The following is an 18,724-nucleotide window of genomic DNA, read 5'->3' as shown; positions in this document are numbered from 1 at the left end:
AGGGAAATATAATGTATCTCTGGGTACCGAAAGTGTTAACATACCATAATGGCATATGCAAGCAGGCAGACCCATCCCCTCTCCTGCCCCTGCAGGAAAAGGGGCAGGGAAGTTTATATTTTAATTTCCTGAAGTTTCCACTCACTGTGTTTCATTGCCTGGGTAAGCCAGATGTGCAGTGCCCTGAGATTTACCTCATCCATTTAGTATATCTCAACAGAAGTTTAAAACAAACTGAGCTGCAAATTGCCCATGTTAACTAAACCTCTAGGACACATCTGTGTAGAAAAAGAAAACGTCTGAATTATAAACCCACAAGACAGATAAAGCAAAATGGAGTAATAGCAGGCTAAAAGCAAAGCCTCCTCTAACCATGTGAGGTTGACTTAATACTTAAGACACTGTTGTCCCAAACCAAAGAACAAGAAAATCCTGAGTACATGGAGTTAAATATCTTAAAATCATGAGACGTCGTTATAACCACAACACGGTACACACAGACCAGGAAATCTGGCACCAGGACTTCATAAATTAAACTCACTCTGCTTCTACAGTCAACACCTAGTCATCCCACGGCCAGAACATCACCTTGGCACTGGCTTTTCCAGCCACTATCTGCTATACTTGTCCTCTTGGCTCCTCACAGAATCCTATAGGCTGGAAAAGACCTTTAAGATCATTGAGTCTCTCCTCTGGTGGCATGGGACCACGCCACTGGGGTGGCAGTGGGGAGACTGGGAAGAAGAACAACTTTCCAGTGTTTCGTGCTTAATTCATCTTGCTGCTGCCCCACCTCTCCATCACAGCTGAAAGTGGGGCGAGGATTTGGATCCAAGGCATGGAGCAGCTTGCCCATGGGGTGTTCTTGGGTGAGCAGCCCATTACCCCCTTCCCCACTCAGGGAAGGGACCGGAGTGGAGAAGGCACTGGATGCCTGGACAGAAGGGAGCTCTGGATCCTGCCAGCTCGGTGGTGAGTGACAGCCCGGCTGGCGAGGGCTGTGCACGGGGACATGCTCAGGGTGGAAAATGAACACCAGCAAGTTTTCAAACACCGCTGATTGATACTGTCTAAATGAAGCATTTGTTAGCACAAGGTGCCTGAGGGGCAAATGATCAGTTTACAAAACGCACTGCAACCCGAGAGTTTGCAGAGTTCCTCAGTCCACCTAACAAAAAAAAAAAAAAAAAAAAAAATTAAAAAAAAGAAGGACCGACCAACCCCCAGCAGGCATGGGTGCATTTATTTCTTGCTGAGAGAAACAGAGCTGAACATTCTTAGAATACTAAGGTCTGACTTTTACAGAGCTTTTAAAACTTGGAAGCCACAAAAATGATTCTGTATCCAAGAAAACTCTTAAAAATATTTTAACCCTTAGCTCTCCAAACACAGTCTGCTCCTCTCTTTTTTTCCCCTTTACTGAATTAACCTTGACGAGCTGCTGTTTTCTCACCCAGAACACAGAAGAGATGAAAAGCAATTTATTTGGCACAGAAGTCTGAGGATGATGACAATTCTGCATACAACGAAATGCCAAGTACAAGCCAGAGACCTCAATTTTTTTAGAAGTCATGCAACTTGCATGCAGTCTCCTTGAAGTCTGCAAGACTTGGAGGAGACTCATTCTACACAGGATGAGCTTTTAATTCTGAGGTAGCTACCCTTGGATCCCAAAAACAATATTTATCATTCTCAGTGCTGCCCAGAAATCCAGAAGATATTTCAGAGGAAATGCAGAACTAGGAATGGTAGACTAGGACTCCAAAAGCAATAGGTGTCTTAAAGCTCTACATTTAGTGCAGAAGTGAATGTAAAAGCAGTAGCACTGCTTTCAGTTTAGCTTAATACTCTGAAGTTTACCAATGTACGAGGAAGGCTAGAGCTGAAAAACTTGGGGGAACTGCCAACTTCAAAGTCCCCAAATAAGCGTATCAATTAAGAGTATCTTTAAAATAAGCATAAGCAAGTAAGTATAGGAATAATTGAATCAATATGTAAATACTTTCTCAACCCACAACTGCAAAACCATGGGGTTTATGAAAGCAAAGTTGTAACAGATGAGAAAAAATTCCGATTTGCAACAAAAATTTCTCCATTACCTAATGAAAAGCACAAACTATTGTTCAAACTGCAGAACGCAAAAGAAACAAAAGGTTTAAAAATAAAGCGGAAAAGACAGTATTTCCTGTAAATATAAAAGTAGAAGTTGAGGAGGTATTTACCCAAAATTTAAGTCAAAAAACCAAACAGTCTCAAGAAAAGAGTCCCGATTCATTATAGCCTTGTGCCTACTATGCCTTATGAACAGATATAATTTCATCTGCACAATCGAAGTATGAAATCCTACCACCAAGTCACAACACCTCCTCACATACCCTTTCCAGAACTGCATCTCCCAAAGTAATCATTTGGCAGACTTAAAGAAAAGCTTGTATGTTAAGATGTGGTGGTTCAGTCACAGCAGGCCACTTCTTCATTTGACTAGACTCATTTTGCCCTTCACATAGCTGAAAAGACATGAGGAAATTACTCTCTTTGCAAAGAGACCCCTTTAACTCTATGCTTTATCATGTTATAACAGAGTTACTTATGGATTGTGTGGCAATGGCTAGCATATCCAATAATTTTTAGGATGCTTTTGTAGTAGACTGTATCGCTATGGAGTCTCAGAGCTAACAAATGTCCCATCTACTAGAAACTGAACTGAGAAGTTCTCTGTATCCTACAGTTCATACCTGAAAAGGGTAACCCAACAGATCTGGTACACCCAACTCAGTGTACCAAAGAGACCCAGTCACCAGCAACACTGGAAAAAGAAGCAATTTTACTTCTACTGAGGAAGGTATAATTCACAAGTGAGACAGATCCTGTTGGAAACTATGATTACAACCTCCACAGATTGACTATAAAACCAGGGAGGGTGTTGACCTTCCTTAGTGCTTATTCACTGTCGACTACTACAAAAGCAAGTTCAAAAATAGCTTCCATGGGCTAAAAAAGGAATGGGTGAGAGCAGGAAGTCCAGCTAACTCTAAAAATGCCTTTCTTCTGGAAGATGCCAGGTTTGCTAACTATCAGGTCTGAAATACCTCGACTTGGCCCTACAGCTTTTCAGGATAGATAAATCAGGAGCCACGCAATTCACTGTTCAAACACAAGAGCATTAGTGAAGAGCAGCGATGGTCAGGAGCATCCTGAGCTGGCCCAACAGACCCCCAGATGGCCAGCTCTGTGGTTTCAACTTCTGGCACTTTCTACTGCTCCAGAAAGGAACTGCTGCACACGCAGATGGGGTCTCTCTCACTGCAGAATTCTGCAAGCAAAAGGATATTTAGGAAATTAAAAAGCTAGAAGAATGGGAAAAAAATATCCAAGCAAAGACAGAGAGTGAACTCATTCCTCTAGCAACCTACCCAATAATTCAGACACTGCTGTATTGTTGCTCCTTTTCCACAGATCCAGCATTTTCAGATGAGCTGCATCCCTCGCAAGCACTACCTACATGTTCTGATGAATGTTTTCCAGTTGAGGAGGAAAGGAAGACTGTTTGAATCAGGACATAGTTCTCCACCATCACATCCCCCCTTACACTGCTAGGATGGCTTCAACACTGATTACCAAGGATTTGTTCCCAGACCACACAGCACTTCTCTGCCTTCCAAGCTCCTCTCAAAGGGAAGCTGCCACTGCAACCCGGAGGTATTGCAAAAATAAGCTAATTGGCTTTGCCACTAGGAGAGATGTGGTTGGGCATGTTGAGCCCAAATTAGGTAGCTGAGCCCAAACGTCCCACACAGAGCACAGAAAGGGTTTCTGCAAAGCTCTTCAGGCTTCATTTTCTTCTGGGGGAGCTTTCATGACAAGCTGAGCTTCACAAATATTAGCCAAACACGGCTATAGCTTCAACACTTTCCAGCTTTGTGGGAGACACAAGAAGGCAATTGTATTCCACCAGCTAATTTAGTGACCGAAACACGCCACCTCTTACGCCTTCAAAAAAAGTCTGTGTCATGATGCAGACTAGGCTTCTACACCATCTCACCCGGTTCACGCCCCGGTTGCCTACTTGCCTTATCTTCAACTTGAACATCGTCGCCAGACCTCCGACCTGCGGTGAGTGCCCACGGGCTGCTGAGCAGGGTGACTGCAGCGCAGGACAGACCTTCCCCAAAGACCCCAGCCCCGCAAAGAGCTGTCTGGAGAGAGGTGCAGCACAGTCCCCTATCTGTGTCACTTCAGAAGCCATCGGGGGGGAAGAAATGGGAGGGGAAAAAAAAAAATCCGCACCTCTCACATCCCAAGTGAGTTTCCATGCATAACAAATTGCAACATGCATCCTTTGGCCCAGCTTGGTACTCAGTGAGCCAAGCTGGGAATTAATTCTTGGCTCCAGCAGCTGAAAGACTGGCCTTTTATGCTGAAAAAATGCTGTAGGCTATTGGGGCTACTTCCATCTGCAGGGCACACCTTCCATCACTCCCCACCAAGCAAACCAGCAAAGTAAGCACTTGGGAGAGTTTAGCCTACAAGCAAAATGCTTATTCAAAATAATGTTAATGAGCATAGCAAATTTCATTTTGGGCTGGAAATTGAGATTTCCAAATGGAAATAAGATGACTATCCTGTGTTCACCACAGCAAATACATTTTTTTTTTCTTTAAATCTACATCAGGCAGTTTGGGTTTCTTTTGCTTTGATGCACTGCTTTGTGAAATATGTAAACAGAATACAGAAATATCTTTCCCTCTCAGGGCCCTGGCAACAATGGGTTCTTTATCAGTAACTTGTTCGTACAGCACTGAGCAGCTGCCTAGGCTATAAGGCAGTATTGGTCTACTTTGAAGAAAATGGAGATGTATTTTGAATGCCTGGTAATCTCATCTAGTATAAGAATAAAAAAAAAGGCATACTGGTATTTAAGTTTCCCCTATGATGCCTGTAACTGGGTGGATATATTTCTAATCACAAATTGTTTCTTCCAGTCTCACCATTTCCTTTTGTTCTCTCATTTACCTTATTTACCACCACCAGAGGTCTGTTTTGATAAAGAGGTTAATTTGTTTACTCACCTAGAAGGGGGGGAAAAAAAAAAAGCACATTTGTTGGCTGCAGAAATTTGGGCACCAGATCCAAAATGCAAATCGTGTTGGGCTTTGTTGGGGAAAGGGGTGATAACAGCTGTGCCACTCCACGAGTCTGTTCTCAAGCATCATTATAAAGAGGAAAAAGCTACTGAGGATGACCATTCTGTGGCAAGGATAGTTTAAGTCTCTTCCACTCTAATTCAGACAAAAAGAAGGGAAAATAGAGAAGTATTCAATGGCACAGAGTGGGAGAAATGTTTTTGGCTCTGGTAACCACACAGCCATGAAAGGCCACTATAATGGAAACTACTCTGGATTTCTCTTCGGAACAGCTGCAAGGCAGTTATTTAAATACACTAATTTACTTCTAGTATTTGGCTGGTAGGATCCACTGCTGGCAGAAGCAAAGAGAGAATGATGAATTTTTGTTGTTTTCTTCTTTTAAGCATTTCTGAAGCACTGTTGGAAGTGCCTGGTTCATTAAGCAACTGGAGCTCAAATCATTTCTTCTTCAAAGCTTTTACTGCAGAATTCATCTCATGCCATTCACAAAGAGAGAAGATTCTAATCACTCCACAGAGTATATTAATCAGTTTAGATCACCACTTGTTATGGTTCCTTTTTGCAAACAGGTAAGCCCTCTGGGATGCTAAATGCTTCTTACAGAATTACTTAACTTTCCGCTTACTGCGCTATCAGACTAATCAAGTTTCTATGATGTAATTTTGCTTATACATAGCTGAGGTATGAAGTCATCACATGTACCACAAAATATCCCCAACTTAAAAATCAAAAAGTTCTGTTACATTTTGTTTCTCCTCTTTAGGAACAGAATGGCTTATCTAGTCTGGAATCACTAGATTCTGCCTTACAATAAAACCCCGTTGCCACAAGCTCAAAGCATATTCTGGAATTTTTTTGTTTCATTGACTTCTCTGACATATTGTGAATGGTGTCCCAGAACTATTTTCTACTCCAGATTTCAACTATGGATAGCTAACTACCCTGAAACTTTACTTATCCTTCGCATTTAGACATGACATCTGTGCTCTTCATCACCACTCCTGAGGTCTGGTAAGAAGATGCTGGGGGGGGAAAGAAGATGGGAGCAGGGAGCTTTGGACAGGTCAGTGCATAGGGCGGGTATGAAGAGACATGACTGTGGAAAATGTGTTGCTTCAGTAAAGGGTTGTAGAGAGCACCAAAAGCATTTCCTATGTTGACACACTAGCAATAAGAATGTTTTAAAACAGTAACAAAATTTTCACACCTGGTATCAAGAAATGACTTTCAAGAACTTTTCCAAAATGTGAATCTTTTGTTACTTGACTCAGAAGACAAACCTTGAGAAAGATACCATTTGCAAAATTAAATTAGCGGGAACTCCCCTCATTGTGGTGCCACCATAAGCATCTGTAAGGATTCAAGCCCAAGCAAACACCTGTCAGGGTGGGCTTTGGATTGTAAAAGGTCCTGCTGAGGTGTCTCGGATTCTCCTCTGTGGTAAAGAAGAGCCTATTCTTGTTTGCCCTGTGCAGTTAAAGGACGGATGGTAGGCAGAGGAATATTTGTTACTGAGATGCATATACATACATGTGTATACAAAATAGATACTTATTTCTAAGACCAAATTGACCAAACGTGAAGGAAGCCAACTATCCAGGCAATACTAAAGGAAAGTTTAAAGATAAAAGATTAAAAAAAGATTATAGATAAAGAAAGTTTAAAGTAAAGTAGCAAAATACTTCTTTTTGTAACTGAGATGCCATCTAGCTCATGCAGAAGGCATGCAAGGCTACTTCCAAGTTTAAAAAAAATCCTTCCTTAAAACATTAGTCTCTAAATGTCTTCTGCAGCACACTGTGGCATCTGCTCAGTTTTAAAAGGCAAAATAATGTCCTCCAGAAAAAAAAAAGTAGTATTTTAATGAATATAGTTCTCTAAACTATAGCCAAAATTCATTTGTATGTCAACACAAACGTGAAAGGCAAGCCCACGCAGTCCCAATCTGAGAAGTGCTTTACTTCAGTACTTCCATCTAATGATTTGTCTCTTTAGCTATGTGTCTCACTATGTCCTTGCCTGTTAAAAAGCTCTTCCTTACCCTCAGAAACATACACATGGCTCCCAGCTGATTGTTTGGAGCTGTTACTCCTTTACATAGGATTGAAGCCTTATATCAACCATCAGATCTGCAATGGTTTACTGAAATCTCTGGGAATTCATGCATGCATGTAAGTCTGCCCATATAGATATCAAATTTGAGTCCATTTTTACAACACAAGGTTGAAAGACTGGTATTTTTCTACCATAATCTCCCAAACTGAGATACCAGTCTTTCCTTTGCTTCCTGTTGCCATTTCTTTTCGGATCCCAAGTCAAATTCCATTGAAGCACAGTCTCTAAAACCCAAGTGTGGAGGGAGAGCTGTCTGGATTACCAGTTAATGACCAGAATCATCCATTTATCTCTAGTCTTTGGTCTAGTGATTCAAATCCAGGGCAGGATTTATTCATCAGAAACTCCCTGCAGACACAGGATGTGCATTTATTCACCCGTAAGTACAACAGAATGGTGACTATGCTGATCATCAAGTCCTCTACAAGTGAGAGCTCTTCTTCCACTCATTCTTGCACCACAGTTGACCTCACTTTCCCTTCAAGAAGGCATTTATCCTGAACAGCAATCCTTAGATACACAAATTCCTCATACATGAAGAAGGGTCTGAAGAGAGAACCCACGGAGACAGGGGTGCAAGTGCCTTTCAGAGCACATCAGGAGATGGCTTTGGGGAGCCTTTCTCCAGAAAGGGAGAAGAGTCCAGCGGCAGCCAGGCAGCCTGGGATGCAAGCATGCAGCATCCACCTCCTACCAGGTATTCTGTTCAGCTGTAAAGACACAGAATCCTTCTCTGACCCTAACAGGGACAGAGACTTGAAAAGCAACAAAAACACTTCTAAAATATACTAGTTCTCCATTTGAAACACAGGAAGAAGAGGAGCACAAAGAAGTTTCTCCAAAGCAGATTATGGATTCAGCTCATTCCACGTCACCACCCATTAGTGGACACGTTTTTTTGTAATTTCACAGGGTCCAGGGACCTCTCAACCACTGCACTTCCCAGTGCACACTACTGCTGTAGTCTCCTGAGCCAAAGAATCTCCAGCAAACAACAACAACAAAGCAAAATAAACATTAGATCTCAAATTTTGTGACATCTACCTTAATCAATTGTGGTGCCCTCTTCAGTAAAATATACATCCTTAAAAGTTTTAAGTTGCAACAGACACTTGGGTCTCTATGAAGTCAAAGGGACTTTGAAAATGGTTTTCTGAGATGAAATCTTGACTGTTATTAACATCTGCTTTTCTGTTTGTAATGTTTACTTCACCAGAAAACACAAGTACTTAGTGTTCAGTGCATGGACCTGAAGAAATCACTTGGCTATTTATAAATATAAAATCTGAAACACACACTTTGATTCATGAAAGTAAAATTACTAACACACTAATCTTAAGTATGTTATTAATTTTATTGCTGCTTTTGGCTTAAAACTTTAGCTTTTCTGATAAGAACACTGAACCTGAAATTTCCTGTGGTATTATTCCAACTGAATCACATTATGACCTTCTTCTACTTTGTATTCATTAGGCATGGTAAAAAAAAAAAAAAAAAAAAAAATCAAACCATGGTGCAGGGACCACCTACATGGAGTCAATAAAGATTGTATTTACCCATATATTTTCTTCTACAAATAGTAGTACAACACAGCAATGCCATGTCCCAAAGTATAAGAACATTATTAGCAAACGATGAGTGTCTTTAATACAATATTTCAGGAAAAATTCCCCCAATAACTCAGCAGTGAGACAGGAGAAAAAGCTAGGATTAACGAGGAAATAAGAAAAAGGTTCAGTCAGTTCAGCTGCTGGAGTTTCATCGTGGTCTAACTCACCTCAATCACCTCGGGTTGGGACATCATGGAGGATGGCACCAAATCGGTGGAGATATCCATGGTAGCTCAAAACGTCCCTGCTGTCCTTGCACCCTTCCTCTGCACCCGCAAACCCTTGGTAGGAACACAGAAGCACTTCCTCAGACCTTAGTCATGCTGGCATTTGCTCCTAGTAGGAAGGAAAAAAAAAATTGTTGAGAATAACAAGAGAACTGGGTATGCAGTCAACACCCAAGCCCCTCGGCTGCTGCAAAACCAGCCTGTGAGTTTGCACAACACGACTTGCTTACGTGACCATTCACAACAGATTTGCAGGAGAAGTTTCAAAGGGCACATTGGAATTGGGTCCAGAACAGCAAAACAATTCACTTGACCACACAAACTGGAATTCATACGAACTGAATACAACAAGGGTAATGCATAGACCTTGTACACATTTGCAAGGAAAGAATGTCACCTACAGAGCACTGGAATCGTGTTAACATTTTTTTTCCACACCAAAAGAAGAAAAAAACCCTCACAGAAGAGTACTCATTGAATTACTTGCTGGAATTTAGGACACATTTGTTTCCTCAACAACTATTGTTTCACAGTTTGGTGATCACATGAACCTTTCTTCTGTGTTAAGAAAAATAACTTAAACATTATGACATCCTTATCCTCGATTTATTTTAATCATACTTTTTTTTTGTTTTTTTGCTAGATAGGCACAGATTTGCTGTAGGTGAATATACTGAATTGCCATGTAAAGTTTGACCAGATGATCCAATAGAATGAAGTTATTTCCACAACTATCATGTTTATCAAGGTTAGGTCAGCTTCCACATACGTTTCTATTCTTTTGTGCAAAGAAAACCAAACAAGAGGGGAGAAAACTGTAAATGGCCAAGAAATTAAGCCCATTTAAAAATTCCAGACGAAGACTACTGCAGGTTTTTTCCCCAGTCAGGCCAGACATATACAACACAACCCACAAATCAGCCACCACAGAAAGGATTTTGGAGAGATACCTATTGCTCTCTGACCACTTCCTATTCTGTAAGTCATGGTGGAAAACCGCTTGCGCTAAGTGTATTCAGCATCCAACAAATATACCAAAAATGATCCCAAACCTAACTGGCATTTTTCAAACTGAGACCACGGTGTAGTCATACAGGCAGTGCTAGTAACTCCCCTGGCCTCCGGTTAATTTTTTCAAAGGCAACACTTACTTACCAAGGCAAGAAAGAACGGATAAGTGCTGTAGGAAAGTTGCACTCCACATGCTTTTCTGAGTCAATGATGTCTTTTTTTTTTTCTGTTCATTTAAACTCAGCCTTTGCACGCCACTGTGGAAATTATTCCTCCTTCTTAAAAAGCCTGCATCTTGAAATGCCTGCTTCGCATTTCAACACATCCCCGCACGCCTTACGTCACATGTAGCCGTCTCATCTTCCAAGCTCTTGGATCACTTTTTCCATCTTTATATAGCTTTCCAGTGACCCCTATTCTTTCCTACTCATTTCTTGCTAGTAACCTTTCATTCTTTCCACTCCTTGCTCCAAATTTCTACTACTATACTCATGGAGAGGACAGAAAATGGAGATTTAGCATTCCTCCAAGAAAGCCTTCACTGGAAGTCAAAGAACCGAGCTACGCATCCTTCAGGCCTCCTGTTTTCTTTTCAAAAACAGAGTTTTGCCTGTTTTCCGAAATGCACGAGTTTGTCCACTGTGCACAACAGATGAAGGAAACAGAATCAACTTGCAACTACTGCTTTTCTGACTTAGGGAAGCTTTGCCATTTGACCAAGAAGAGAGTGATTTTCAGTAAAACTCCCATCAACAGCCTCAAGATCCTCAACCAGCACATTTCATCACTGTCTTGTGAGCTGTCACAAATGTAACTTAAATAAGATCTCTTAAGACCTTTGTTTCTGTTCTTCTCAAAACACGCTTAAGAGCAGCAGTGTCACTGTACCTACTTTACAGCAGCTCATTTTTAGTTTCTTTTAAAATTTATTCTCTTTTCTTAATCCTAAAATGCTGCTGCTCTTGGATAATAAAGATGGGGAAATGATTACAGATGAAGCAGACGTTAGGGAAGACTATCTAGACCAAAACCAGAGGTATACTTAGAATCCTGTTTGCCACATATAAAAATGAGAGAAAATGATCATTTTTACTAGGGAGCATCACAGAGCAGAAGAGAAAAAACTAAGGGGGGGGGGGGGGGGATCTTAAGTCTGTTCAGCCTTTAGCTAGCTCTGTGTACTCTAGGTAGAACACAAAATTTCAGAAAAAGCTTATAATCTATAAACTTAAACCCAGAAAAAGCTTAAACCCATAAAATCCAATGAGCACTTTAACACAGATGAGAGGAGAAATATAGTCATTTTTCACCATCTCTCCAAGAAATAGAAAACACAGTATTAGTAAAAAATTCCTCAGCCTATGACCATTTCACATTTCCCCCTCTGCACCTAGCTTCATTTTTGTTGCTTGTATTGCACTGATCCCTCAATTTGGCTAGGAAAAGGAAGGCTCTTCTGCGTACACCTTGCTTCTCAACCTCCCGAGCACAACGCACACAATGATTAAGACTCTCTGCCAAGTGGTTAGGCTCCTAAAAGCATTCCCGCTGGAAATAGGTTGGACTGTACAACAGGATTCTCCCCCCGCTCCCAACCCGCCTCATCTCCCTCAGCAATAATAAAGTGCAGAGGGGACTGTGCTTTCACAGCAGTGCAAAAGCAGTGCAAAAGCAGTGCAAAAGCAGTGCAAAAGCAGTGCAAAAGCAGTGCAAAAGCAGTGCAAAAGCAGGCTGACTCCATTCAGGCAAACAAAGGTGGCTCCTAACTTGATACCCGTGTGAGTTCAGGGTGCAGACCCGTGTTTTTCAAGAACTGCAAATAAAGGGAACAGGATCCTCAAATGAACTTCACTAAAGGGCACTATGACAGAAAATGTAATCTCTGTTAAAAAGGAAGTCTGAAACACAAAAGCAAAGGAGTGGCTTCTTACTAATGAGATTTTGATGGCTTGCTGAACTACCAAGTGTTGAAAAAAATACCCGAATTTTGAAGCAGATTCACACACATATCATTCCCAAACACTGGAATTGCAGGTGTTGCAGGCAAATGCTACTCTACATACTCTCCTCTTGACAGACGTTGCTGTCTTTACTGAGTGCATCTAGGGAACTGCAAACTGGGGAAACATGTTGGATCTGTACCTAAAATTAGTAAAATGCAGATTATAGAATTTCTTATCCTCTGTGAAGGTGACTCATGTCTAAGAAATAACGTTTCACCATAAAATACAACGTTTAGAAAGTCATTTATGGTAACACATTGAGTTTTTGGTCAACTGAGAAAAAAAAAAATCAGCTGATGCTCAGCAGAGTAGCGCATATCTGACATGTGGAGCAGGAACGCATCCTCACCAAACAAAACATACTGCTCTCCGACATGCTATGATTAAGCATCATGATTTCTGGATCAGCTGTCCGAGACCACAGAAAAGAGGAACCATGCAGTTTTGCCATTACTTGGAGTAGTTAGGAGAAATGCAATCATGTATCACAAAAACATCATCTTGAAGGAACTGCTTCCGGAAAATCCACTACAATGACAAAAATTACCACCCTTATTCTTCCCCAGTTTCTTGCACGGTACAAGTGATCTGCAATTTCGGAGTGATACAGCAATACCAACAACTTCTGCATCAATGCGTACCTCATCTGGGCCCACAAATATACCGTGCCTTCGCTACAGTAAGGTGCCAGGACCGAAAGGCAAACTGGGTTTCCCAATCTGTGGCTGTCTTGGCTGTCAGATAATTTCAGGTGTCCTGCCTTGTTGCCATCTTTCAGCTTTGGTTTCCTCACCCTTATCAGAACATCTTTTGGTACCACAGCTGGACTTCACAGGCTTCAAGTTTCTGGATTACATGACTCTGAAAATACTGATTTGGTATGACCTTGAAGGTCTTAAATGTGACTTAGCTAAACACAGCTACCGTCTCTGCACACATCTAGTGAATAAAAGCCTAAGTTATGGTTTCTCAGAGGACAGTTTTAAGTCCTAATTGATCTCAGACGGACAGGACCCATAAACCCATCAAGGAACAAAAACCCAACATTCAAACAACATGTAAAAAAGCAAGAAAGTAAGAAAAAAGGGCTCACATAAGGGTCCCACTTCCAGATGTCACTTCAGAGACAATCCAAATTTCATGTGGCACCTGAAGTCTTGCCATCCATAAGTAATCATTTGGCATCACTCACCTCCAGCAGCCTCCTTCACCAAACGACCGCCGCTTGTAAGCATTAGTTTGTTCGACACACAAATAGAAGCATGACCCCACCACAGCAGCCTTACAAGGCAAAAAGGCAAACGAACACCATCCAGGGAAGAGCAACAGCAATGACTTGACCTGTCTACCGCTTCATTTTAGCACTCGTTAAAGTGATGGTGATAACCAATTCTTAGCTACCTACCATGGAGGTGTTTCTCCACTTTCTAGTAACCACCTGAGAGTAACCACTCTTAATAAGAGAACAACCTCAGATACACTTTCTAGCATATAAGAAAATAACGATGAAAGGCAGAAAAATTGGTTTCAATTTCATGCTGCTAAGAAAAGAGAAGATGCCTTCCTGCTACTCCTCCCTTTACTATAGTGACTGCTAGGAGCTATTGCAAAAAGCTGGATTTTCTTTTGCAAGTTACAGAGCATTAGATCTTCTTCCTAACAGAAAGGTATTACCTCTTTTGAGTCCTTATATTATTTCAGGTAAAGCCTTCACCACCACTGATGTCACTTTGAACAGTAGATGTACAAGTTCACCTACAAGAAATACAATCACTAGCTTAAAGCTGTTCTGAAAAAGTTATTTAATAGCAACTCTTCAAACACTGAAACTTCTCTTGAGAGATACTTTAAAGCAATTAATTAAAAAAATCCTGAAAACCCCCCAGGACGTGTCAACATGATTTCATAAGTGAGCAGAGGTACCTGCAACTACAAAACAACTGTCTCGGCAGACTGGCAAAGGGCAAACCACACCACAGAAATGCAAATAACAAGCTCCTGGTCTCCCTGAAATTTTTGTCAGGCGATCCAAACTCTGATGTCAGCACTGACTTCTCTGAAACAGTTAGTTTCAGCAACCCTTTGCATAAACACAACACTCCATTTTTTTCACATTCATCAGTTCACTGCCGGTTAAAACGAGGGGAAAATCCACATGCCGGCTCCCTGTCCTGTCACCTCAGGACTTTCCTCCTCCTTCCTCGCATGGCATGTCTGGAGTGGTGTTTCAGCAAAGGTCTTGTTTTGTATCAGGGACCAGACTGCTAAATCTTGAAGTGACTTTGGTATGTGGCGTACTATGACAAATAAATTTGCAGAGTGAGCTGCATAAGGCTGGGAACTTTGCTGGATGACCCGCCAAAGCATAAGAACAAGCTGAACTAATTTAAGTGGTTATCATCTCTACAATCCATCTTTCCTCCCAGTTCTGCCCTCTCTGTTCCAGGGTGTGCTTTGCCTGCAAATAAGATAACCTCCTGCACCCTGTGTTACCTTGCTCAGCAACTGAAAGAGGTGCAATAAGTTGATAGCTGTGATTCAGTATTGGGCAAAAGAAGCAGAAAATAAATAAAAGGGAAGATTCCCAGACAGATGGTGTGGCCCATTGTTGTACTCTTGCCTTGAAGTCCTTCTGAACACCAGCGACAAGTCTTCTTCCACTTAGTGAGACCCTTTCCCTAACATCTCCCCATCAAATTTCTGATGTCTCAGAAAAGAGACGTCCCCTTCTCTTCACTCAGGAGGTACATCAATACAGTTTGGAAGCTAGCACAAAATTAACTGTCCCTGTCAAACTCTGTTGACAGTGCATGTATTCGAATACACACATTTTACTGTACAAATTCTGCAGCCTGGGTGGTGTCAGCCTGGCTCTCCCACCTGACACCCCTCTCCAGAAAGCAGGATAAAGGCTGCCATCGCACCCGCCATCTATTACTATAGCAGTCAGTGTGGGAAGAGATTTACTACATGGTACTGATTAAACAGGTTTAACAGCAGTGAATCTGAAGTTACCCTGCTGGAGTTGGAAATTACTTTGTCAATAATAGCGTGGAAGACAGTTACCTGTTTCTGATGCCACAGGCACTGACGTGAGCACCGACGGGGTTGTACCACTCTTCACGTACACCCTTGTAGGAGGAAGTGGTTGCAACTATTCAGCGTGCCTTCAGACCAACTACCAGCAGATTGCACGGGCTACACCTGTTATTACAGCGCACGCAACGCTACCCTCCGTTGTCCCAGCAAAGACCAGTTATACAAACATGCCTCCTCCCAAAGCCTTCCCGTCTGTTGCTTCCAGTCACTGGGCAGACTGCTTGAAAGAGCTACGGAGCTACAGCACCTCGCCCATTTGGAAGCTCTTCACAAGAATGAATAAATTCACTGTGAAAATGGATTTGTGAGGCTTTACTGAGGGGTTGTGGAAGTCTGGAAGGGGAGTGCCAGAGGGAGGGACAACGTCGCTCTGTTTCCTGGGCTGCCTGTACCATCACCCCCCTGCAAACAGCCTCTGCTGGTAAAGCCAGATTATTTCTTGAGTACAACTTCACTGTCTAGAAAAACAGATTTTAATGGAATTTTCTAACATACGGAAAGGTTCAAACACAGCAATAGGAAATCTCTACCTTGCAAAGACTGGAAAAAACAAACAAACAAAAAACCCAAAAAACCACCAAACCAAAAAAAAACCCCACCAACAAAAAAAAAAAAACAAACCCCAAAACCCAGAGTAAAACCTACTTGGTGGTCTCTTCCCTTTCCCACTAGCAAGAGTGAGTATCAGAAAAGTTACAACCAGCCCTATGAAACTGGCCAGATTTTTCAGTCTGAGAAGATCAATCAATGACAGACTGAAGACGCAAGGAGACCAAGCAACTCATTCACTTCTGCAGAAGAAATTGAGATCCTCACAGGAACGAGATGAATTTTCCATGCTGCTGTTACGCTAGCACATCACACAGGGGCAAAAAAATCATTTTTCACATGCACCAAGACAGGCAATAACTACACAGAGTAAAAGATGCTTCTTTAAATAATACCTCATCCCCAAAACACAGCACACACATTTGCCCAAACGGCAACTGGAAGTCAATCCATATCCAGAAACATTTTTCCATCAAACCCCTGTCCGTGTGGAGAAATGACCTACTAATTTCTTTGCAGTAATCAACGGTTAATTCACTTTGACACTAAATGTCAGTTCTTTGCAGATATTGTTTGAGAGATCAGACCTTTTCTTTTGCAGGCTGAGTGGGTTAATCCAACAGCATCAATTTCTATCCAGACAACTTCTGCTCACAGAACTTCCGTTTTTGGTGAAGTAATGCACTGTTTGAGCACAAACATTTACAGAGAAATTATTAAAAAAAAAAAAATAAAAAAGAAAACATTTCCAACCTGACACAACAGATGAACAACAAAGAAACTGGCTAAACAAAATATCATTAAGGCTTAAAAGGGAGGGAGACATGCAACAAGAATAATGCAGTATTCTAAATGTTTTACCATCGTCAGCAAATGACTTGTTAATAATAAATACACTGGCAACTACAATGGACAATTGAGTTGGTTGGCCCGAACACCGGAATCGGTTGGTACGAACCCCTCTCTCCTGCCATCGCTGCTTGGAGATAGGGTAGCGCGATGAGATTTTGTAATATTCCATCCAAGCAGCCGGGGGCCGCGTCCCCACGCGCGGAGCTGCGGGACCGCTAGCAAGCGGCATTTACGGGGCGTCCCAAGCGACGGCGAAGCCTTACAAACATCTGCAAAAGGGCTGGCGGAGAGGTCGGCTGAGACAGCCTCCTGCCCACGCAGGCAGCGCGAGCGGGAGGACAGCAAGAGCCATCGCGACCTGCCGCCCCATCTCCAGCGTGCTGCCTGGCCCGCCTCAGAACCCCTGGGGAGGCCGGCGTAAAAGAGCACGAGTACCCCAACAGGTTAGATACAAGAGTGCAGATCCCCTCTTCTGGCTGTGGGAAGACATCCTCCTTTTACCCTGTGCACATCATCTGCCTTCTGGCTTTTCTCTCTCTCTCTCTGGTTTCTTTTGGGTTTTCTTTTGGGTGGTTTTTTTTTTTTTTTGTTTTTTTTTTTTTTTTTTACAATCTGAGCACTTGTGACTTCGACAACCAAAAAACCAGAAGGACAAAAACTTTCCTGAGTTCAGATCCAACCCAGCCACCGAACATTTCAAAGCAGGTACTGTCTACACTACTGCTTCTCCAACTTCAGAGCGACAATGTCCTAAATGATTGTCTTGGAAGGGATCCACTGTCACAAAGATACGCCACAGAATCAGGGATTTTATTATTGCTATGGTCCCACGTAAGTAATACATCTGCTTCTAGGTTTGTATGAGGCATGCTTTGATTGCACTTTGTCAGCCACAGCAGATATTCCACATAATATATAACACAACTACCTCTTAGCCACTAACAGCATCAAAAGCAGCACAGCAGCACGTTTAGCTGTTTATCACCTTGCAGATTGCTTTACTGAGAACAGCAACAGCTGAACAGTGTTCAGCTTTTACTTAAGCCAAACCAAAACAAAGTAGTAACAAACAACACCTTAGGAAATTTAACTTCAACTTGCCCAGTCATCTGAAAAGCATCTTACCAAAAAAAAAAAAAAAAAAAAAATCTGGAACAAGAGAGCTAATTTAATAAGAGCAAATAAAAATGCAGAAGTCCAAAAGCTTTAGTAATACTAAAGAAAAAAAAAAAAAAAAAGAAGGAACTCATCTCTCATCTCTCCTACTTTCCCTTCTGCCTTCAGCCAACTCACACTTGTACACCTCAGAGCTTTTAAAAGGTGCTCCAGGGAGGTTTGCAACTTCCTGAAGCTAGAAGAGACTTACAGTTTCCACTGCCTCCGTCTTCACTTTCAGGAGCGCAATACAGCTGTTAGCCTTCCTCATGCAAGGAAAAAAGACGAAGTTTTCAGCAGTAATCTAAGGCTAGAAAGAAAATTACTTCAACACAAATTTTAAAAATTGCCCTCGCATTCAGCAGGACTCTTCCACAACACAATAATCAACAGAGGATCTCAAATCTACGTTGTTTGCATTCACAGCGCAGCCTGTGCTTCAGAAAAAAAAAAAAAAAATTACATCAGTCAAACCTTTCTGAATAGGAGCTCTGTGGCTAATCAGGGAAAGATCATTGTTCCGGCCTCAGTAAGTTATAATGTGAGTACTACAAGACTGCTGCTAATCTTCCCATGGCAGAACACAGCCTGCAAGGAGTTCAGCAAAGATGTCTCAGGTGGGGCTTCCCTACCCAAGCTGAACGGTTTCACGAACTCTGCAGAGGCAGCGTTGCAGGAAAGCGTCCCTTCTTCCCCACTGCAAGATTAAGGAAGAAAATCTGTCGCCTTGTCCATTTACCACGCACTGAACTAATTTACAATCAAATAGCACCAGCGCGCAGTGGCACTCCCTCCGAGAAATCGTCTGCTCTCACAGAGAAGACATGGGTCAGGAGAGACATCTCCCCAGTCATCCCACCGGGGCAAGACCAGAGCCCCTGCCCATCCCCCCCAAAAAGCAGAAGATCAGTCTGACTATATAAAAGAAAAAAATCTCTATTCACAGATTTTCAAAG

General features: G+C 42.0%; 1 protein-coding gene across 4 annotated transcripts in view; it reads right to left on the bottom strand.

Moving 5' to 3' along the window:
- The window catches only part of LPAR1 (lysophosphatidic acid receptor 1), a 73,833-nt gene that overhangs the window by 40,486 nt on the left and 14,623 nt on the right, over positions 1-18,724 (bottom strand). For 3 of the 4 annotated variants that reach the window (XR_012779012.1, XM_075527181.1, XM_075527180.1), the window contains exon 2: positions 9,040-9,208. Coding sequence is in view for 3 of the 4 variants with exons in the window: in XM_075527181.1 (XP_075383296.1) it covers positions 9,040-9,099 (60 nt within the window). In the remaining variant the exon portion in view is untranslated. Of the gene's footprint in view, positions 1-9,039; positions 9,209-16,348; positions 16,370-18,724 lie in introns of those variants that run through there. The other variant, XM_075527182.1, reaches the window with a different exon arrangement.

This window comes from Mycteria americana, chromosome Z (assembly GCF_035582795.1).
Source record: "Mycteria americana isolate JAX WOST 10 ecotype Jacksonville Zoo and Gardens chromosome Z, USCA_MyAme_1.0, whole genome shotgun sequence".
NCBI lineage: Eukaryota > Metazoa > Chordata > Aves > Ciconiiformes > Ciconiidae > Mycteria > Mycteria americana.
This window is presented reverse-complemented; position numbering and strand designations above follow the sequence as displayed.